This window comes from Helianthus annuus, chromosome 6 (assembly GCF_002127325.2).
Source record: "Helianthus annuus cultivar XRQ/B chromosome 6, HanXRQr2.0-SUNRISE, whole genome shotgun sequence".
In the NCBI taxonomy this organism is placed as follows: domain Eukaryota; kingdom Viridiplantae; phylum Streptophyta; class Magnoliopsida; order Asterales; family Asteraceae; genus Helianthus; species Helianthus annuus.
In genome coordinates, this window is record NC_035438.2 from 61,347,961 (window position 1) to 61,372,282 (window position 24,322).

A 24,322-nucleotide genomic window follows, 5' to 3' on the forward strand; every position below is an offset into this window, starting at 1 on the left:
ATCTACCACAAGCACCATCGTTGACGAACCCACAACCAAAAGAAAGATCTGAAACATTACCCATTGAAGATTCAAATAACAAAAAAATAAATAAGATATGGTAACAATAAAGAAAGATCTGAAACATTACCCTGAAATAGTGTCGGATCTCTTGAGATAGTGTTGGATCTTGTAAAGCCACCGGGAAAGAAGCCAAAGAAATCGATGTTGTGTCGGATCTGGTGTCGGATCTGGTGTCGGATCTGGTGTCGGATCTGGTGTCGGATCTGATGTCGTCAACGATGGAGGAGTCGTGGAGGAGCGGTGGAGGAGCGGTGGATGAAATGAAGGTTAGGGTTAGGGTTTGTAGAGAAACGTGGAGTGTCTGGATGGATGAAACGAAATTGTGGATAGATAGATTGAATGAAACTTTATATAGGATCCATTAAACTAAAAACGGGTCAAGTTAACCATTACATGATCCGCGTGGGTACCAGGTGGAAAACAAGTAGATCTGTTATTTGTAGTAGATCTGCTTTATAAAGTAGTAAGTATAGATAGATCTGGAAGAATACTTTTAGATCTGTGAATCTGTGATAATACTTTTACAACTGGAAGACTCAGACATGTAATTGAGAGATGAACACAACTACGGGTAAAGCCATGGCTGCAACACACGGTTGCAAAGTGAGAACTATGCAACCTGGATATTGCCCCGCCAAGATGCTACTCGGATCTTCTATGTACCCTCAAAATACAATCATCATCACAGTCTATTGTGTTATGTAACCCCGCTTTAAAGCATGATGTACAAGAGTAATTTTCCACTAAACTTAAACAACCTTTAAAGCATGATGTAAAAGTGTTTTAAGCACAAGAAACACATATGTAACCTCACAGGCTCAGCTTATGCATCATAGCCTTAACAGTTTCAGTTCAGACATATTAAGAACACAAGCTCAGCTTATGCATCATAGAGTCGACACTTTCAGTTCAGACAGATTAAGAACACAAGCTCAGCTTTTGCATCACAGCCTCAAACACTTTCAGAATGGACATAGAATGGACAGGTGAAACTACCTGCTTGAGAGATCCCTTATCGGGATCATAAAACCGTTCACAGAAAAACACATGATCAACTATGTAAGTGCTGTCCAAAGAGGAAAGGTCATTCTTCCTTCTAACTTCACACTTTCCTCTATTGCTGACACTGAAAACTTATGTGTCTCTTCACTGTAATACACCTGGAAATCCAATTAAAAATTATCATCAAAACACATTCAAGTGAACTAATATTATAAGTGCATTTAAACCCTACCTCTTGAATGTCAGACCGGTTACGCTATATCTTGATAACATTCGCAGACATATCTTGATCCTCAGACGCAAATCCTGAACCAAAATAAACAAATACTTTATAAAGTTTCACACTTGCACAATCGAATCGAATTCTTGAAACCGTTTAACCGAACTTACTCTTGAGATTAGCAAACAGATTCTCGTTAACGAATCTTGACGTCTCCGGTCCACCGTGTCCCTCATAGACAACATTCAAATAAATATAAATATTAATAAAAAATTTAAATAACATTCAAATAATTTTTTCAACAACTAAACCAGTAACCCTAGTTTGGACTTATCCAACTAAAAAACATTTTTAATGAACTCCCTAACAATCACAGACAAAATATCCAAACCAGTAACCAAAAAAATTAAACCACAGTCAAATAAACCCTAGTAAATAAACAAAAAATTTAAACAAAAAAAATAAACCCTGGTTAATAAACAAAAAATTTAAACAAAAAAAATAAACCCTCGTTAACCACAGTCAAATTCTATAAATTTAAACAAAAAATCAAGAACAGATCTACTTACAAAGAACAGATCTACTACAAACAACAGATCTACTACAAAGAACAGATCTACTACAAAAAATTTAAACAATTAAACAAAAAAATAAACCCTCGTTAACCACAGTCAAATTCTATAAATTTAAACAAAAAATCAAGAACAGATCTACTTACAAAGAACAGATCTACTACAAAGAACAGATCTACTACAAAGAACAGATCTACCACAAAAAACAGATCTACTACAAATAACAGATCTACTACAAATAACAGATCTACTACAAAGAACAGATCTACTACAAAGAACAGATCTACTACAAATAACCCTCGTTAAACCTCGTTAACCACAGTCAAATTCGTTAACCGAGAACAGATCTACTACAAAGAACAAATCTACTACAAATAACAGATCTACCACAAGCACCATCGTTGACGAACCCACAACCAAAAGAAAGATCTGAAACATTACCCATTGAAGATTCAAATAACAAAAAAATAAATAAGATATGGTAACAATAAAGAAAGATCTGAAACATTACCCTGAAATAGTGTCGGATCTCTTGAGATAGTGTTGGATCTTGTAAAGCCACCGGGAAAGAAGCCATAGAAATCGATGTTGTGTCGGATCTGGTGTCGGATCTGATGTCGTCAACAATGGAGGAGTTGTGGAGGAGCGGTGGAGGAGCGGTGGAGGAAATGAAGGTTAGGGTTAGGGTTTGTAGAGAAACGTGAGTGTCTGGATGGATGAAACGAAATATGTGGATAGATAGATTGAATGAAACTTTATATAGGATCCATAAACTAAAAACGGGTCAAGGTAACCATTATATGATCCGCGTGGGTACCAGGTGGAAAACAAGTTTTCAACATGGAAAACAAGTTTTCAACACTTGTGCTTAACAGGTGTGTACATTGGGCTTTAAAGACTTGTAAAGTGGCAAAAGACCATTCTATCCTTCTAATATGCTTTATAAAGTAGTATAGATATATAGGGGGCTGCTAGAATGAAAACCACCCCGAGTTGTAAGAACCGTGAGAACTACACCCCACGGAGCGCCGTTCGCCATGATTTTTTTTACAAGTAGATGTGTGTATTATAAACACAGCCGTAAAAAATCATGGCGAACGGCGCTCCGTGGGGTGTAGGTTTTTACACCACAAGTTTGGTGTTTTTTAATTTTTTTTCTTTTTTCTTTTTTTTTCACCAAACTTGTGGTGTAAAAACCTACACCCTACGGAGCGCCGTTCGCCATGATTTTTTACGGCTGTGTTTATAATATACACATCTACTTGTAAAAAAAAATCATGGCGAACGGCGCTCCGTGGGGTGTAGTTCTCGCGGTTCTTACAACTCGAGGTGGTTTTCATTCTAGCGGCTCCCTATATATATATATATATATATATATATATATATATATATATATATATTGTTCGGGTGTTTGTATTGTTATACGGGTTATGTAAATGTATTGTTCGGGTGTTCGTACGGTTATACGGGTTTGTATATATATTTTTTGGGTGTTTGTATGGTCATAAGGGGTATATATATATATATATATATATATATATATATATATATATATATATATATATATAGGGGCTGGGTAACGTACAAATGCGCTTATCGTACATTACGTACGCTACAATCTCAGCCGTCAGATCATCTTCCCGCATTGAAAATCGCATGTTGTTTTTTTGTAACAATTTCGCATGTTGGTTTTTTCACATGCGATTTCTTCAAAATTACCACATGCGAAATTGTTACAAAAACCAACATGCTATTTCATCAAAATTATCACATGCGAAATTGAATTACCACATGCGAAATTATTACAAAAAAACAACCTACTATTTCATCAAAATTATCACATGCGAAATTGAATTACCACATGCGAAATTGTTACAAAAAAACAACCTTCTATTTCATCAAAATTATCACATGCGAAATTGAATTAACACATGCGAAATTGTTACAAAAAAAAACACATGCTATTTCATCAAATTTATCACATGCGAAATTATTACAAAAAAAAAAACAACATGCGATTTTCATTGCGGGAAAATGATCTGACGGCTGAGATTGTAGCGTACGTAATGTACGATAAGGGAATTTGTACAGTACCCTTTACCTATATATATAGGAGTAGGATCGTGTGAGAACCACTAAATTAATTGAGAAACTTGAGAAGCATTCTGAAACACACATTTTCCTTAAGCTTATCGTAATATACACATATGTATAGTTTATAATTGACTATACATATATGTATAATTCATGATTTGACAATATACATATATGTATATAGTTGATTTTAAACTATACATATGTGTATATTACAAAAAGTTTAGGGAAATGTGTGGTCCAAAATGCTTCTCAAGTTTATCAAATAGGATGTACTTCTCTTAGGATCCCTACCCTATATATATATATATATATATATATATATATATATATATATAGTTCGAGTATTCATATAGTTATACGGGTTGTGTATATATATTTTCGGGTGTTCGTATGGTTATACGGTTTCGTATATATATTTTTTCGGGTGTCTGTATGGTTATACGGCTAATATATATTGTTCGTGTGTTTGTATATTGTTCGGGTGTTCGTAAGGTTATACGGATTTAAATTTGAAGTAAAATATTTTTTTGTAAAACACAGGGTTGTAATATGAGAATACATTTAAAACCATAGGTACGTGTATTGATATGAAAAAAAAGGTAAAATAGTCTTTGTACTAGTCAACATAACGGTCAACTTGACTGAAGAATGTAACGTATAGAAAGTTGGAAACAATGTGGATGTAGATGTTCAAATGTTTCTTGAAGTGGCCCAAAGTGTCAGGGGGTCTAAACACAAGGTTGTAAACTGACGCTCACTCTAATAGTAATTTAATAAGGATTGCCTAATTACCAACCAAGCGTCTCACATTACACTCATTTTAGGTATTTCTGGGTGCGATAAAAGTGCGTCTACGTGTCAGCTACGTGATAATACTTTTGTTTTTTTTTTCAACTTAGCCCTATAACATATAGGCTAACTGCATTGGTTGAATCATTTATTACATAAATTTTTAGTTTATTCGTTGTTGTTTATGATATTGTACTGGTTGTATTTCTCATGAATAACAAAGGTAGTGTTGTTATATTTTTTTTAATTATATATTTTAAGAAAAAGGAACGTACTTCCTACACAAATTTTAATTATATATTTTAAGAAAAAGGAACATACTTTCTACACAAATAAATATATTATTATTATCGATGTAAAAATGTGATGGAATAGAATTGAAGTATTATAACGTCATATTAATTTACCAAAAGCAATATGTTAAAACAATAGAGTTAATTATACGCTGAAAAGTTGGAAAATTTTCATTTATTTGCCAAAAAAGTTGAGTTGGTAATCTATACAAGTGCCCGTACGCTATCTCCTATGCATCCGCAATCTCGGGTGCTTAATCTTCAATCATTTCTAGTCTACAATGATTCATACGAAAAAAGAAACAAAACTTATGTAATCAAAATCACTAAGGGAGTTACACAGTCTCATGGTTCTCCATATTCGATATTTGTAGCTGATCACAACTCTCTTTCTCCTCATCGGGCATGGAAGACTTGTCCCTCGCGACAGTCGAGTTACCCCCACAACTACAACTACCAAAAGACGACGCTGGGCTAGAAATGGGAGTTGCCAAAAACGTTGGGTTCACTTGTCCAGCCATGATTACGAGATACTTCTCTTCTAACACAGGGGACTCTTTTTGTTTAACGGGTTTGGAGGGTTCGTTGTGGTTATGGTTTCCGGACTCAAGGTCTCCTTCGTCATTTGGGGAGATGTTCCAGTAAGAGCAAGCGAGGATCAAGAGAGCAAAAGCAACGAGGCCCAACATAGCAACAAGACCTCCAAATAGGTAAGGAACTGGTGAGTGCCACGGTGATCGTTGTACGGCAATCTGCGACGATGGAGCCATTGAAGAAGTTGCTTGAATAGTCATGATTTGTTTACGTTCAGGAGGATTGGAAGTGAAAGAAAAGAAGATGATTAGAGTGGATGAGTGGATTAGGAATTTGTTGTATGTTATTTATACACAAAACATGGTGGAACTTTTCTTATTTTTTTATTAATTGGAATAAACGGCGTCATTTTTATTCTATAATTTTTAAAATGTTTAGAATAGAATATGAAGTAAAAATTAGATGAGTGGATTTCTCTTTTCAGTTTTCAATTAAGCCTTTTATTTTTGGGCACGACAAATTTAATATGAAAAAAATATTACAATGATTCTTGGTTGGATAAGATTTTATTGTAGCTGATCATCATGATGCCAGAAAGACATAAACATGTTTCTATTTAATATTTATATATTTATGATTATTAATGTGTTTCGTTATTTGGAAATTACGGTTTCAAATGCATTATATAATCCTTCTATGCAACGCATATATTGTTATAGGTGTCGTATAGAGGGTTGATTGATGTGTCTGATGTCCAGGAACAATGCTGCAAAAGTAAACTCTATGCGATGCGTATTACGTTATACATGTCGTGTAGGGCTTGATTGATGTGTATTGTCTAGGAATCTTAGGGCTGATAGGTGTAAAAGTGAAACCTATACACAAGGTCTTGAAATTTCCTTTAAAGCATTGCAATCAGATGGATTTTGAATCAAACGAAATTTCACACCAAAATTAATTTGTTTCGTCTGTTTAAACCCTTATGTCGTCTTGGGACGTTAGTTATATTTTTGACGAAGATTTGAACGAGACATACGTATCCGAAAGCGTTTTCAAACCCAACGATGAACGTGGTGAGGAGGAGGATGTGTCCGTGCTTCGATGTGATGACAGGAGAATGCAGCCCATGTTGCCCGATTTGATCCAAGTAAAAAATCTATGTAAGATGTGATGTTGTTTTGGTTACCAAAGTCTCACCGTTAAATTATTTCAGGAGTTCATTAAATCACGCACGCACGTTACGTTACGGTGTTTACTAAAAAAATCAACACATCCATGTATTACACCTCCGAACACTGGTTTTTATCTGTGTTGAACCCATTTCCATGTTTTAATGTAACCACTAAGTACCAACTTGCTATTAAAGCTGGGTTAATAAAAATTAAACTAAACAAATGAAGTCAAGTATATTTGTTATACCTTTGATACATTGTTTATATTTATCTTTTTAAATTATCCTCAAGAATGGATCATAGTTGATTTCACCACCAACACACTAAATAATTTTACAAAATGTTTTTATTTTTGTTGTAGACTCAAAGATACAAATACTAAATTAAAAGAAAAAGGGATACCAAAGACTAAGAGAATAAACAATGAAGTAAAAGAATGATGGACTTTAGTTGCAAGACTTGTATCATATGCTAAAAAATATGTAAAAAATTGAATAGTAAACTATACTCACAAAAGAATTTTAGCAAAACTATATAGGGGAATATATATATATATATATATATATATATATATATATATATATATATATATATTCCCCTATATAGTTTTGCTAAAATTCTTTTGTGAGTATAGTTTACTATTCAATTTTTTACATATATATATATATATATATATATATATATATATATATATATATATAGGGAGCCGCTAAAATGAAAACCACCTCCAGTTGTAAGAACCATGAGAACCACTCTCCACCAATCATATCAGCCAACGAAAAGGGTAGTTTGGTCATTTACCCTAAATGTCTAATCTCACTCTCTCTCTTCATTTAATTCACACCATCTCTCTCTCTCTCTTCCTTTTTAAATCCCCTGTCTTCTTCATTTCTCTCAAAAACCACCTTCATCTTCATGAGAGAGAAGGATGGCAAGATCTGCATTCAAAATCACCTTCTTCATTTCTCTCAAAAAAACCCTCATTCAAAATCAAACTGCAGCTTTCCTTTTAAGCTCTCGGTCATCCCTGTTTTTCTCTCTCCGGTCTCCATTCCTCTCCGCCGTCGCCGCCACCCCACAGCTACCCCTCCGCCGCCGCATCTGTCACAAAGATCTGCATATTCGCCAGTGCTAAACCTTTGATGGAATACCCCTCTCTCCTCCGTGTTAGACGTTGTCGGTAAGATTTTCTCAGATCTTTCTCTCCTTGTTCACCACCGTAAATCTGGTGGTGGTGGTAAGCATATATCGGCGATAGTGGGGGTGTGGGGTAGAGGTGGGCGTCGGTGTTGGTGGTGGTGGCGTTAGGGTTGGTGGCGGTGGGAGTTTTTGGTGGTGTGTGGCAGAGGTGGGTGACCAGTGGTTTATGTGGAGTCGGTGTCAGGAGACGGTGGTGGGGCAGGTGGTGTGTTCGGAAGCCGGTGGTAGGGCAGGTGGTTGGTGGGGAGACGGTGCCGGTGGTCATCGGTTCAAGATGTTCATTGTTCTGTTTGGTGTTCATTGTTCTGTTTGGTGTTCATTGTTCTAGTTGGTGGGTTTTGTTGCATTTGTTGATTCTTGGCACAGACAAAAGACGGTTGAGGTTTTGTTGCATTTGTTATCAGTGTTTCAGTTTTGGTGGGTTTTGTTGCATTTGTTATCAATGATTCAGTTTTGGTGGGTTTTGTTAATTTTTGATGGGTTTTGTTGCATTTGTTATCAATGTTTCAGTTTTGGTGGGTATTGTTGCATTTGTATTCTTTGATTCTCATGGGTTTAGATCTGTTTAAATTGGGCGGCGATGACGAAAAAAACAAACGTAGATTTTGATGACGATGGCGCGGCAAAGATGGTGGAGGGTAGGTTTTTGAACCTGCAACACCACTTTTGTAGCCATTTTGATTATCGGAAAATCTGAGCCAAGCCCCATTTTTTTTCGAGATACATATTGTTTTGATGTTGTTGGTTTTTTTATTTCTCCCCCCAGTCGATGATGATAACAATCTATCTGAGACACCTACCGAGTTTGCGATTTATGGGTGCGTTCGTTTTAACGTAAAATGTAAAAAGTTTTACGCAAAACGTAAAAAGTTTTACGTAAAACGTAAAAAGTAAAACGTAAAAAGTTTTACGTAAAACGTAAAAAGTTTTACGTAAAACTTAAAACATAAAAAGTTTAATGTAAAACGTAAAAAGTTTTACGTAAAGCGTAAAACGTAAAAAGTTTATCGTAAAACGTAAAACGTAAAAAGTTTAAAAAGTTTAAGGTACAACGTAAAAACGTAAAACGTAAATGTAAAACTGTAACAACCCGCACTTTCGTGCGCTGTTACTGCTCGCTTCACTCGTTACGCCTAGCACCAAAGATTCGGATCATAATGTAACTATATCAGATACATCGCTACATCGAAGTATAATCGAATATTTACGCATATTCTATCACAATTACAAAACTATTTTCTTAAACAATTAACGCTAACAAGGACTTTCGGGTGAGTACCATGCCTCCAACCATCGTGATGATGATGGCAATACGAGCAAGTAGTACCCCGATAATCATTGTGGCACATCACGTCGAAGAACGCACCCGAAGGCACGCGTAACTCGACCATCGCACCGAATATTGGATATATAGATACGTATATATGACCCTCTTGTGATTTATTATAATAGATAAATAAATAATAAATAAATATGAACGAAATAAATGCCCGAAGCTATCGCAATGCAAAACGCCTGACGAAACTGGCCAAGGCACCTCCGAATGGACAGGCTGTCCGAACGGATGGCCTAGCCAATCGAATGGGCCGTCCGGACGGACAGGCCAGCCGATCAGATGGGCCATCCGATCGAACAGGCCGTCCGATTGAACGGGCCATTCTACCCAAATGCTTCTCTTCCCTCTCCTTCCCTCTCTTGCCTATAAATACCCCATTTCACTCACCTTTCACCCTGGTGAGAAGCTCCCACTCGACCAGCATGCTCTTGGGCTATTTTCTCTCGATTCCTCGTGATTCTTGTAAGTTTCTAACCTAAATCTTGTACTTCTTTGATCTAAACTCAATTCTACACCTTTCAACCTCTCAAATCTCCACTTTTAACCGTGAAATCTCTGGATTTTGGGCATTCTAGGGTGATGTCACCTTGAAGTTCTTATGAACTCCAAGGATAATGTCATCCCATGAAAGAACGACCTGGATCTGGGAGATTTCCATACGTTTTTACTCAGATCTAGTCTAAATCTATGTTTTCTAATCAAGAAGTTGTGTGATCCCAAGGATTTGAGGAGTTTTAAAGATGATGTTATCATAAGTTCACAAGAACTTCAAAGAGTGACCTCATTTTCACCAATAAACGACTCAAATCTAAGTATTTCCACCTGTTTAATAACGAATCTCACCTAAATCTATGTTACCTAGCCAAAGTGTGTGTGTGTGTTTTCGGGTTAAACGTGGGAAAAGCAGTCAAGAACGGCCAGATCTGATGGAACGGGTGGTTCCCGGTCGTAGAACGGGTCGGACTTGATGGGATTCCAGTTGTTTAGCATGAAGAAACACCGCCACGATCAAAACCGTCAAAGCATGCAAATTGTCGAAAACAGTGGTACAGGCCAGTTGATCGAACAGTCCGTTCAATCGAACAGGCTGGTCGATCGAACAGCCCATTCGATCGAACAACCCATTCGATCGAACAGCCCATTCGATCAAATAGCCCATTCGATCAAACCATCCATCCGACCAAACTTTGGGAACTTCGTTATCGTTTAACGCGCCATCAAACGCTCATGTAATCGGTCTGTAACCAGGTTAAATCAAACGCAATCTCAATCGATCCAAATCAAGCTGTGTTACTCGTCAATTAAGCACTGTGAGTATACTTGACCCCTTTTTATCGAATTTTGGGTGTAACATACGTTCCTTATAAATCGAACTCATCAACGAATCATTTAATCAGTCAATTTATCACTTACGAATAACTGTTTGCATAGATATACGTGATGCTAGTTACATATGTGCTAGGACTTATACTCGTGACGTCCCACCACGACTAGTATAGTACTATTGCGCCCGACGGGGTCTAATTATGCCATCGAAGAATCGAGCATCGACGACTTAGCTGGTAGTATCAGTTTTGTGAGTATATATGTCGTGTATACGTCTATGCATGTGGAAATTCGCAGCACTTTTAATCTATTATACTACTACATATCAAACCTGTATACTCGCCAATACTTTTGTATTGACAATATTTTAACGTATGTTGCAGGTTAGTTGAAGTCTTCATCAAATCAAGCTAAGAAGTCTAGAAACTCACCTAAAAATCTAGGTTGTCGGATTGGAATTGTTCGAGAGGACAAGAAATCTGTGATGACTTATGTGACTGTATTATTTGTTAGTATGGGATAACGAATGTAATACATATTATCGCCATATAGTTTTTATGGATTCTCTTGAGCAATCTGATTCGCCTAGTGCCGCGCCCCGATGATTCCGCCATTGGTTGGGGTGTGACAGATTGATATCAGAGCCATAACTATAGGGAATTAGGCAAGACTCGATCTAGTCCGGGTCGACGTCTTAGAGATTGACCTAGTCTATAGTCTAAGCACCCACAGGCTGACTCGTACGAACCCAGTAGGGTTTGTATTGCGCCTACCTGATGCTTTCGATCGAAATTGCAAAAACTACGACTTTGTGTGAACCCCGCATACTACAACTTCACACGAAGAATCCTTTCCTAAGGCTGGAATACTACCTAGCCTTTCCTAAGGCTGACACAATACACATGTTTTCGAAAATACTCGCATCTCACAACCGAGTAATCCAGTCGAGACCAGGTGTGAAAACCAATAACTCTCGGTAGGATTGCTCACTCAACGCATTTTTCTAGCACGAGAATCTTTCGTCGAGTTAGGAGTGACATCCATACCTCGACGAAGACCTCCATTTCGAAATTCTAGTGGAGCTCTCGGATTCGTTCGATGAGCACAACCACAATTGGGAACGAAACTGTTAAGTCAGGTGTGAAACCCGTACCTTAACGAACCGTTCCACTCCCTAAAAATAGTTTTCAAAAAGCTCTCACCAAGGACTTGACCACCACAATGACTCAAACCACGCGATGACTAAGAGGACGAATGCCATGAGCTGCATCCCAGTGGAAGCATAAGTCTCCAAAGTCAACGCGCGTGCACGAACTTGTTGGGTGTGATTGGGTTACCTTGGGTAGTCGACGCCTAAACACCCGAGGCACTCCGAGTACTTTACTAAGCCTATGACTCGCCAGATTTTACGTTTTGATGGACTTAGTTACGTTTTATGTGTTTAACTACGATTATTGATTTTCGCTCCCTGTTTTACAAGACACGCAACTCGCACAGCCATCACAATCCAAAACAAAGATCGAATGTTCGCAACAAAAATAATGTCTAATTGCCCGCTGTTCTCTCGCATTCTCTCTCTCAACGCGTCCTCGCGTATTCTAAGCCATAATATATGTGTGTAAGTATAAACTACAACTAGCTATATCTACGTACAACCAAATTATTGTGTGAGAGTCTAGGAAGTTTCGTGCCTCCTATGTGGCTCCTATGTGAAGTCTATTTATATTTCACATTACAAGTTTCGCTCGCGCTCAATCGCATCGTAAACTCAAAATCATTGTGATCGAATCTCATTCCAAATCCCTCTCTGTCTAGATGCCTTCCAACAACTCTACCTCGAAACGAACAGCTAGAAGAAGAGCCAAACGAAGCGCCGATAAGAGGATTGCCTCGCTTGTGACCAAGGAAGTGGTCAAGCTCATTCCTCAAATTGTCGCTCAAGTACACTCTCTCAACAACTCTCGAGCCTCGAAGGACTCTAAGACGGAAGCGCCGCAATCTCCTTTTCTCTACAAACACTTCAAAGCCTGTGACCCGATGGAATTCACAGGTGAAGGGGGTGTGACCCAACTACTCCAGTGGTTCGATTCTATTGAAGTTACCCTTCGTCAAAGTGGGTGTCCCGATAGTTTCCGTACTACTTGTGCTACCGGAGTATTTCAATCGCGAGCACTCGACTGGTGGACCGCCAAACGCAACAAACGTGGAATCTCCGCTGCTTACGCCCTCCCTTGGGATGAGCTGAAAGAACTCATGAAGGAAGAATATTGTCCTCCTTACGAAGTCCAGAAGCTAGAAAACGAATTTTGGGAAATCAAGCAAATCGAAGGTGACAATGTTGGCTATACCGCAAGGTTCAAACAGCTTAGTACGATCTGCCCAAGTCAAGTCAACACTTCAGAAAAAGCCATTTCAAAGTACATCCGCGGCTTACCTGAGTGTGTGGGTGATTTTGTCGAAGCTGCAAGACCTGCTACCATCGAAGAAGCCTACCGTTTAGCCGCAGAGATCAACAGCAAAGGAGTCTTGGACGGGTTCTTCTCCAAGAAGCCTGTCAAACAAGCTCATCAAGCAATCATCATCAACTCATCCGACGATTCCTCTGGCGAATCGGTCGATGGTTCATCTGATAACTCCTCTAAAGGTTCTTCTAAGGATTGCTCCGACAATGTCTCCATCGAATCACTAGACGAATCCGCAGGCGACACTGCATCATCTCAGGAAGCACAACCTAGCCGCAAGCAAAAGACAATGAGCCCAGACTCTGCAAAAACTGGGCTGTCACAACCAGAACCTCTTCGAACATTCCCGGTCCAACTGAAGCGTGCTTACAATGGACCCTATCCCCTGTGTTTCGCGTGCATATATCATCACCCGCCAGAAGCAAATTGTCGTTATTGCACAAATTGCCACTGGTATGGTCATCATACGCAGAACTGTCGCGCAGGGCCGCAACCTTGAGGAATTTCAGCAACGACCGCAGTCCCCAGAAGGCCTCCACAGCAACGTTATTTTGCTTCTAATGTTGTTGTAATAATACGACTTATCGCCGTTATTTCTTTATGTGTGGAACTAATTTTATCTACCGTCGCATGTGGATTCTATTTCTCTTATACTCGCGCACCATCTAAACGCTAGCACTATGTACTATATAATGTATTTTACCCCTACAACACTCTTAGAACGAGGTACGATAGACGTGCAAGGAACAACTAATCGTGGGTGCACACAGGATTATCTTGGTCAGTGCACGGAGACCGTAGTGAAATTCTAATGGTGCCATAACGTTTAAAAGCATGGTCAGGCGTGGTGGATACGCCGCTGGTGCTTCCTATGTATAAGCGTCTTGGCCATGTCAACAAAGCGTGACACCAAATCACGGGGCATAAGTAGTAGGGGTAACGCAAGGTGTGCTTTACCATACTACCAAAGTTCGTGAAGAAAGTGTCATGAAGAGTTGGACGTTATTAGACCTATTATAATATTATGGTTATTTTCGACACAATATCAAATCGATCGCAAGGCGTAACAAAACCAAATCGCATCACTGCGAGACTTCTCGTAAGTCTACATACGCAACGCAATTGCCATATCGATGGACTAGGGAAAGTTCACCCCGAAGAGCAATTGGAGCAACGCAAGACTGGTCGTAAGTCTACATCGCAACTCAATCGCAGTTTTAATATATCAATCTCGCAATCGAAATCACTCATTATGTGGCTCGAAATCGCAATTGCATCTCGTGTTATCTCGCAATCTCTATCGCTGGTTATCAACCATTGTGTAAACCTCTACCGCTTGGTGTGGATCGCTTATCGTGGATCGCTAGACGAGTATCGAAAATCACTCACTGCTTTTCGCTTTAACGCATTTCGCGCCTATTTCATCAACTCGATACTCTTATCACGTGTCGCTATCACTCATCGATATTCGTGTTATCTGTGCTATGTTAGCATGCACGACCTCGCTTCACGAGACAAAACTAATAGGGTTGAAACATGGTGGTGTTTTAACCATATTAGCCGACTTTCGTGGAAAAAGGCCATGTGGGCTAGCATTAGTTACTTTTTGTGGTATGTTCAACTCAATCGAATCGCATATCGCTCGCAACGCAACAATTGTCACTTATCATTTATTAGAGTCTATTGCTTATCGCTATTCTGATCATCGATTATCGCTTGGGAATCACCACAGTTTGTGTAGTATTAGGGCACATGACATCGCTTCACGAGACGAAACTAATATGGGAAAACGTGGCGTTTGTTGTAATAGCAACTCTCGTGGAAACATGCCATGTGGGTTTTATGTGGAATTGAATCGAAAATCACATTATTCGCAATTGAAATCGCGTCATTGGCCATCATTTAACGATCATCGTATTGATGTTTTCGTGTCATCGAACTACTCGCACTCGCTACCAACACTTGTCTGCATCCAATTCGCTCCTATTCACGACTCGGTTTAGCATCCTATCTCTTGGACCGACGGAACGAAATTCTATTTGTATCTTATCGGCACGCGTGACACCGCCTCACGAAACAGAGGTAATACGGGCAAAAAAAAAACATGATGAATACGCCGCTGGTACTTCCTATATATAAGCGTTTTAATCATATTAACAAACTTTCGTGGGAAAGTGCCACGTGGGGCTCGATGTAAATTATTTTTCCGTACTGTTAAAGAAAACCAATTTTTATAAAATTTTATTAAAACCATTGGACGAGTGAAATTTCCTTACAACATGGAGGAAACATCGAATCAGTTTAGCTCCGTGCCCAATGGAAATTTCATAAGTCCAGTCTTCCTTAAAACTTTTGCAATGACAAAAAGAAATCTTCTCGAAAACGATGGTTCGAAAATCGAGTTTCAGCTCGAACTCCCGTTATGTGAGAGCTTTTCTTAAAACAAATTTTACCGCTAAATCCTTTAAAATGTGTAAGTCTTTTACTAAATTAACAAAAACCCTTCCCATAGCGCTGGTATGGACATCGAAGCAGTAAACGACGTACCGTGGGGAGATTTTCCTAAATATCTTCGAAGATTAATCGATTATCGGTAAGTTTAAAACGCTATGGAATCGCTTTTGTTGTGTTATCGCTTTGGTTGTTCGAATCGTATCTTCTCACCGCTCTCGCTCGTCGAGTCTTAATCGATTGCTCGCTCATCTAGACGCTTTTAATCGCCATACTCTATCGCATCAACTCTCGCGACCCTACTAATGGAGTAATTTCGGGACGAAATTTCCTAAAGCAGGGGAGACTGTAACAACCCGCACTTTCGTGCGCTGTTACTGCTCGCTTCACTCGTTACGCCTAGCACCAAAGATTCAGATCATAATGTAACTATATCAGATACATCGCTACATCGAAGTATAATCGAATATTTACGCATATTCTATCACACTTACAAAACTATTTTCTTAAACAATTAACGCTAACAAGGACTTTCGGGTGAGTACCATGCCTCCAACCATCGTGACGATGATGGCAATACGAGCAAGTAGTACCCCGATAATCATTGTGGCACATCACGTCGAAGAACGCACCCGAAGGCACGCGTAACTCGACAATCGCACCGAATATTGGACATATAGATACGTATATACGACCCTCTTGTGATTTATTATAATAGATAAATAAATAATAAATAAATATGAACGAAATAAATGCCCGAAGCTATCGCAACGCAAAACGCCTGACGAAACTGGCCAAGGCACCTCCGAACGGACAGGCTGTCCGAACGGATGGCCTAGCCAATCGAATGGGCCGTCCGAACGGACAGGCCAGCCGATCAGATGGGCCATCAGATCGAACAGGCCGTCCGATCGAACTATGATGTGCCGTCTACGTGATGGACCATCCTTGGGAGGACTATGATGTGCCGTCTATGTGGCGGATCATCCTCCAAGGGAGGACCATCACCATACCCTCTAGCCTAACAATAAGTATGTTTGCCATAACAGTTCATATATATGTAACGTGTGCTTGAATGAAGTCTATATTTATATGTAATAAAAGAACGGCGGCTTCCATCCGATGAGTACGTATCATCGTACAATTTTTTTTTCTGAAATTTACACAACTGCACTGCTCTTAACTATTGGGTGGACACATTTTGACTGATTAGTGAAACATTGAACATGTCATCAACTGATCCATGAACCGTTACCAAACATAAAATGAATGAGAAACTAACAGAAAACGAGCACGAAACTGTAAATTGTCGATTTCGCGGCAACGCGCGGGTCCCCCACTAGTATTAAACACTAGTTATATATTTAATTAATAATGGATACGGTATTTTCGTTAATGGAATATATGTTCCTATTCGTACAAGTATAATATAAGTGCTTGAGTGCGTTTCTCTGTTCAACTTTTTCAAAACCATTTTAGAAAGCAACAAGAAATTAGATTACAACACAATGAGTTGTAAGATTCTGTTGTATATAAATGTATATTAAAGCAGATATTATTCTTTGTAATTTGTAGTGATTATTGTAGTGTCGGTGTCAATTTAATATATCAAAAGGAAAACATACGTTAAAGTCTTGGAACCATCTATCCGAATATCTTTTCAAGAGCACCAAGATTAGTTAAGGTGAAAGATGGTATTCTTTATAATTAAAGAACATCCAAGGATGGATGGATACATGTCACCTCAATTTTTCTAGAGATTTATTTATGGTTCTATACGTATTCCTAACATAAATACTATAAAATTGATTCCAGTAATATCCAAATTCTCATACGAACTAATATTATATATGTTTTGCTAGCAAGTAGTTAACTATTGTTTTGGTTGTTCGGATAGAGACTTCCCATGAAATCACTCATAACTAATTGTTGGTGTTTGAGACGCGAATTTTATTAGGATCTGTTACTAATTCTACAGAAGTAACAATTTGTGATCTTCTAAGGTGTCAAAAAAAAACCCTATGGCTTATCGTTCTCAATGACGTTTGCTACACCAATGTGACTAAACATAAGTGATTTTTATATCATTTGTAAGATATGTCGATTCCTCATACCAACTAAGATATAGTCTAGGTTGCCCCGAAGAGGTCATGACTTTGTTTTTCTTAGCACAACTATATCACTCTCACTCATATGCATGCTTAGCTCAATAGTAGCGCAAATGGTATTTACTCTCACCAAGCAAACTAAGTGTGGAGTTTTTCATATTCGTCGACCGATATTCGAGGCGAGACGTGTCGGCGTATCACCTCTCTTTTAATTTGGATGCAACAACACAAGATTTGCGTAAAGTTTCACATAAACAGTGTAAAAAATATTAAAAGTAAGACCCAACTAAAAATATAAGAATTTACAAAAACAAATGAATTGCAAATATTTGTAATGATATTTTAAAATAGGACCGCCATGACGACATGACAATCCTGTTGGTTCAGTTCTGTTTAATTATAATGGAAAACATATAAACATACTTGTTACAGCAGACAATGCAGTGGAGAATCCAGTCAGAGATGATCCCATCGTTTTCGACATAATTGTCAGTGTGATCTGGTTCTTCCTTAGGGTGCTGACTGATGATGGGGACTAAGAAAACCGATAAGGGAATCGGTTATGGGAGAGAGAAGTTGACGATGATGATGATGTTATGATTAGGTTGTCTGATTAAGTGTGTAACCTAATGACCTCTACATAATTCTCCTTATATAAGCACACAGGAGGAAACCCTAATTAGTTAATAAGGGTAATATGGTCCATCAACAATTACCAACTAATTAAATAATAGGTTATTATATATTTTGATCTATATTATGCAAATGATTATAATGGCTATAGATTAAATATTAATACATAATATATTTAATCTTATATTCTCCCACTTAGCCGAGTAATCATTTACTATGAGTATTAGATAAGCCTGATCAGGAGTGAACACTCATTTTAGCCTTAAACACGTACTATAGCAGAGAAATACAGCCGTTGAATCATTATGCGACTCAGGACCCCCATTAGTCATACTATAGCCTTAATTTAAAACCTAATTGTCATGATCAAAATACGCATAAGCCCTTTGTTTGATTTGTAACTTTATTTGTCTATATGCCATTATACCGGTTGAACATATTCTAAGAGACATACAAAATCAAACTGAGGAAATTTCATTAATCATAAAAAACATAAGCTAGTACAATATGCTCATATAAGGTCGTTGCTAAATCCCATATTCCGAACATGTTCTTCATAAACCTTAGGAGGGAGACCTTTAGTCATCGGATCCGCAAGCATATCTTTAGTACTAATATACTCGATACAAAGATTATTTTCCTCAACTCGTTCACGTACGAACAGATATTTTGTATCGAGATATAAACCAGCTCCAGTCGAACTATTACTATTTGACGGGTGGTCCATAGGACAACCCTTAAAAGGCTTAATATAATGCACATTCCATGTTTTATTCGGTTAATTGTTTGAACTTGGTAACCACTTTATGCTTAATGATGCAGGTGTTAAAGTACTCAAGATGAGGGATTTATGAAGATTAGAAGGATGGCGGAAGTTGGCGAAATCTAGAAGTGAGGAAATGGCAAATTAATGAAGAAACAAGGAGTAGAAAGCCACTCAGCACCGTAACCTACGGCTCCCAGCCGTAGGTTACGGCTCCCATCCAAGCCAAAAGTGATCACCGTAAGACAGGGGCTGGTTAACGTAAAGGAACAATGCTTGCCGTAAGCTACGGTACCTGGCGTAGCTTACGGCGATATGCTGAATGATTGGAACACACTGACTGCCGTAAGCTATGGTGGTCTGCCGTAGCTTACGGCTCCGACTGATCCCATCTTGTAACATTCGCATTTATTGGCCATTTTAAGGAGATTTATGATGCCTAATCATGCAATTTCGGTTACTACTTGGTTAGAACGAGTTGGGAAGTATATGAAGAGCACTTGGAAGCTAAGAAACACATCTTGGAACTATCTTTTCACTAAATTCTTGTCTAGTTTTTGTTGGTGAACAATATCTTCCATTTCTTGCATTATGTTAGTTAAAGCCATGAGTGGCTAGATATTTGGGTGACTATCTTGTGTTGAAGGTTTGAGTAAGACTATGTGTTTTCATTTCATATTTCTAGAATAACAATTGCTTTTTATTTGAATTGATTGTTATGGTGTATGATTGATTGTTAGTAACTTGTTGATTCTTATGTTGAACTAATTAGAAACCATACGTTCTTGGTGCCGTTGGCAATCGGGATATCATGGGTATAGTTAGGTTTGGGTAAGGGTTGATTGATCATCGGGTGATAACCTCACGTTCTCGGAATCTGAGTACTTAGTCCCCTTTCATCACTGCAATTGTTTATACATGAACTATGTCTATGTAGTTCTTTCTAGTTGAATGTTAACACAAAAGTTGAAACAAACCGGATACACAAGATAGTCATTTGTCTCTCAATTGTTTACAATCTAATTTTCAATTCGCAAATAGATTAATTAATCTTAGTTTTTAAAACCAATCAAATCAAACCAACTCTTGAATTTTACTTTTTCTTGCAATTAGTTTAATTTTAGTTAACTTAGATACACTTCTAAATAACACATTTTCCACAAACTCCCTGTGTTCGATACCCACTTGCCACTATCTACATAGTTGTTATTGGGATTAAATTTGCGTGACCACGACATCACGTCAAATTTTGGCGCCGTTTCCGGGGAGTAGTGCGCAACGTGTGTTATTTTTGTTCTTGTTTTGAGTTTGTTATTTTTCTGGTTTACGCTGGGTGTGTTAGTGTGTAGGTATTTACAGGTGCATGCGTACTAGGAGCTCTCACAAGCTATCACCATTGGCGTTTGATCCGGAAATCGAGCGAACTTTGCGAGCAAACAGAATTTTGCTAAGGGAAAATACAATCAGTAGTTCACCAACAACACCAATTACACCAATTACACCACTTCGATACATGGATCCACCACCACCACCACCCACTACGGGTGAATCCACCTCATCATTTATACCAACATCCACTCAAATTTCACCAAATACTACCATTCCACCAAATACTACCGAACCCACCATACTTCAAAATGTTACACCAACCAACACCACACAGCCCATTACTACCCAAGAAGAACCAACCGTCACATTTAACCCTTCCACTACTATACCACCATTATCCCATTTTTTCCCGGGTGCGGGTCCTTCATATTCGAGCCATACTATAGCACCAATTTCGTCTATTGTCCATGCTACACCGTATCGACCACCAAATCAATCGGGTTTCCAATACTCGACTATTCCATTTGGGCAATCATCGGGAATTCAAGGAGATGGGTATGATGAAGGTTATGAGGAGTTTGAAGGTTTTGATGAAGATGGGTACGGTTATGGGGGTGATGGAGAGCAAGGGGAGTACGGTTATATGCAAGGCCAAGTACAAGTGATTCCAAATGTTGGTGGGGTACAACAACAACAACTCATACCTCAACATATTAGGCCAAGGCCACAAGGGCCGCAATTGCAACGTCCGGTTCCTTTGCAACAAGTTCGACCACAACAGGTGCAACCGCAAATTCAAAGGCCAATTCAACAACCAATGGTACCACAAGGGCCCATGCAAAGACCAATGGGTCAAGTTCGTCCACGAGGTCGATTTGGTGTGCCAAGGAGGCATCTTAGGGAAAATGAAAGGGGAATTGAAGCACATTTTAGACCGGTGATTACTCACAATCCTTCACCGGTGGTTATTCCTCATAACAACCAAGGGAGAACTTTTGAAGTAAGAACCAATTCTTTACAAAGTTTGCCGAAATACAAGGGGCTAGCAACGGAGGAGCCTTATTTCCATTTGGAGGCGTATGACTCAATTTGCAATACTCTTGGGAGTCAAGGATTTTCGGCCGATGATATCAAGTTGGTATTATTTCAATTTTCTTTGGAGGACAAGGCAAAGAAGTGGTTCTACACTTTGCCTTCGGCATCTATTTATACTTGGGCGGAGATGCAACAAACATTTTTAGACGAATTTTATACCGCCCAAAAGACCAATGATGCGAGAAAAGGGTTGAGGAGCTTTCAACAACAACAAGGCGAAATGTTCCATGAAGCCTTCGAACGCTTTAATATGATGATCAAAAATTGTCCTCATCATGGGATTGAACTTTGGGAGTTGATGAATGCCTTCCACGAGGGGTTGTGTGCCGAGGATGCACGTGATCTAATGTCCATCACAAATGGGACTTTTGGCACAAATTATGAAGATGAGGATTGGGAGTTCTTGGAACAAATGGCCATTACCTCAAAGAGGAAAGCCCAAGCATCAAGGAGAGCACGACTGGCTGTCACGAGATCGCAAGTTCATGCAGTTGACGATGGTAATGTTCAAACTACTAATCAAATTTATGATGTTTGTGCTATTTGCAATGAAATAGGTCATGCGGCTGAAAATTGCCAAGGAAGTGATGGGCAATATGAAGAGGTTCATGCTGTGCAAGGTCAAGGAGGGGGTGGTAGAAACTATAATATGAATTCTAACACTTACCACCCCGGGTTGAGAAACCACCCAAACTTTCGGTATGGGAACCCGTCAAATCAAGCTAACCCGAATTTCAAAGGAAACCAAGGATTTCAAAGGCAATATCAAACGGGTCAAAGCTCTTCGGGTGGAAACGAAGTGATGGAGATGTTGAAAGCGATGCAAGTTGAAATGCAACGAATGAATCAACGTGATGAGGTTCGGATGCAAAAGGACGAGGCCCGTGATAAAGCTATTCAAACTTTGACTACTCAAATGGGTCAACTTGCGAGTGAAGTGGCAATTTTGAAGAAAGCAAAAGGCCAGCTACCAAGTGATACGGTGACAAATCCCAAGAATACAAAAAGCGTTAATATCAATGTGGTAAGCACCGTTCCTAGTACCGAATTTAATGAAAAATGTCTAACTTCTTCGTGTCAAATGAATGCAGGTTTGGAAAAAGACGCCGAAGTCGAGAATGATAAAGAATATGGAGTACCAATCGTGCCTATCCGCGTGGGAAAATTAAAAATCCCTCACGCATTGTTGGACTACGGGGCAAGCATGAGTGTGCTACCAAGCAATCTATACGATATGTACGACTTTGGTCCGCTTGAAGATATAGACACTATGGTGAGCTTGGCGGATGAAAGTTGGAGGCGTCCACGGGGAATGGTTAGGAATGTTAAGATTCAATTGGGAGAGTTTGAATACCCGGTGGATTTCCTAGTTTTGGACTATGCTTCTACCAACATGGCATCACAACAAAGGGTAATTTTAGGTCGACCGTTTCTATACACGGCAAATACTCAAATTAATTGTAGAGACGAGATTATTACCATGACCGAAAAGAACCGTAAGTTGTCTTTTGATGTTCAAACTAGAGTGATTAGTTATGAGTCCATTGAGGGGAAGGGTGGTGAGTCTAGTGATTGTATGAAAAATGTGTTTCAAAGAATGAGAAAAAAGCACCCACCGGACCGTGAAGAAACACATATGGGGTCAAGCAAGAGCGTATTTGATTACCCACTGAGTCAAAACAAGATGGATGCATTTTGCTCAATGGCACAAGGAATTGATGGAAGTGATAGGAACCGGTTCTTTGAGCCACCATAAATGGGGGTGGCACGGTCTGGCTGAAGACCTCGAAACTTAGCGCTGCTCGGGAGGCAACCCGGGGTTTTATATTGATCTTGCTATTTTTATTTTTCTATGTTTCAGGGCCATGGTAACACTCAAGTGTGGGGAAGATGTGCGGAGATTGGTGTGAAGGTAGTGAGAGGAAGTCAGATTTTTTACAACATTTGTTGTATCAAACTTCACCAGGTCGATGTACTCTTTCCTTAGTCTTGTTGTGTTCTTTAGCTTTGAAATATAGTTAGTTAGTTGTTTGCTTTAGTTTATGGTTGGGAGGTAGGGTGGTGTTTTGATGTTGATGTGTTTGTTGGGTTGTGAAAGTTGGTGGTGTTTTTAGAAATAAAATAAAAAAAAATAAAAAAAAAATAAAAAAAATTGGGGTTCAAGATGCGAAGCAAATGTGGGTGTTCTTGTTGAAAGCGATCTTTCCCTCAAAACCATACATTGGGACAATGTATCCCAAGTGTGGGGATGGGGGAAATTTTTGAGAAATTCAAAAATTTTTGCAAATCCAAGCGAAAAGTGTAAAAAATTGAAAACTTGATATTGTACCATTTAACGCACCGACACCCGTTTTTAGTTTTTTCTTGGTGAGAATTGAACCACATATGAGAATTAATTCTTTGCTTGAGTGGCGGTGTGTGTAGTGTGTAAATAGAACTTGTGTGTGAATACTTGTTAAATCCTAGAGTTAGCATGCTTTTGGAAATGATAAGGGATTTTTAGGAAGCCTCGTCTAGATGTGTGAGAGTGCGGGATTGGTGGGTTGGACCTCATACGTTACATATATGAGCTTGGTATTGTGAGGGGTGGGGGTTTGGTCCATAGAAAACTATGTTTGAGCCTTAAGCTATTCGATTGAAACCCAAAGCCTACTTCCTATATAAATTATACCCTATTGAGATGACCCGGTTTAGGAATTTAGTTGTGATTGTGATGTCTGTGTATATATTGTTGAGTTCTTTGTGTTATGAAAAAAAAAAGAGAAATATGAGAAAAATAAAAAAAGAAGTTATTAGTGCAATAGCAGTTAGAAGTTTATGATGTTTTGGTACATAGTCGTTTGCTTTGGAAATAAAACCGGGTCAAATCAAATTAGC

The 24,322-nt window shown here is 38.8% G+C and overlaps 1 protein-coding gene, 1 long non-coding RNA gene and 1 other non-coding gene across 3 annotated transcripts; all 3 read right to left on the bottom strand.

Annotated features, from left to right (window-relative positions):
• Nucleotides 1–844: 844 nt before the first annotated feature.
• LOC110864014 lies at nucleotides 845–2,820 on the bottom strand. Its single transcript, XR_002549550.2, has 4 exons — nucleotides 2,369–2,820; nucleotides 1,456–2,286; nucleotides 1,298–1,371; nucleotides 845–1,223 (listed from the first exon to the last, which is right to left on the bottom strand). It is a non-coding gene; the product is annotated as an uncharacterized LOC110864014 (long non-coding RNA).
• Nucleotides 2,821–5,184: 2,364 nt separating this feature from the next.
• LOC110864013 (protein GLUTAMINE DUMPER 2) lies at nucleotides 5,185–5,864 on the bottom strand. Its single transcript, XM_022113174.2, has one exon. The coding sequence runs from the start codon at nucleotides 5,828–5,830 to the stop codon at nucleotides 5,372–5,374; it is 459 nt and encodes a 152-aa protein (XP_021968866.1). The 5' UTR covers nucleotides 5,831–5,864; the 3' UTR covers nucleotides 5,185–5,371.
• A 15,757-nt stretch (nucleotides 5,865–21,621) lies between these two features.
• LOC118480048 lies at nucleotides 21,622–21,727 on the bottom strand. Its single transcript, XR_004861688.1, has one exon. It is a non-coding gene; the product is annotated as a small nucleolar RNA R71 (small nucleolar RNA).
• Nucleotides 21,728–24,322: the final 2,595 nt, after the last annotated feature.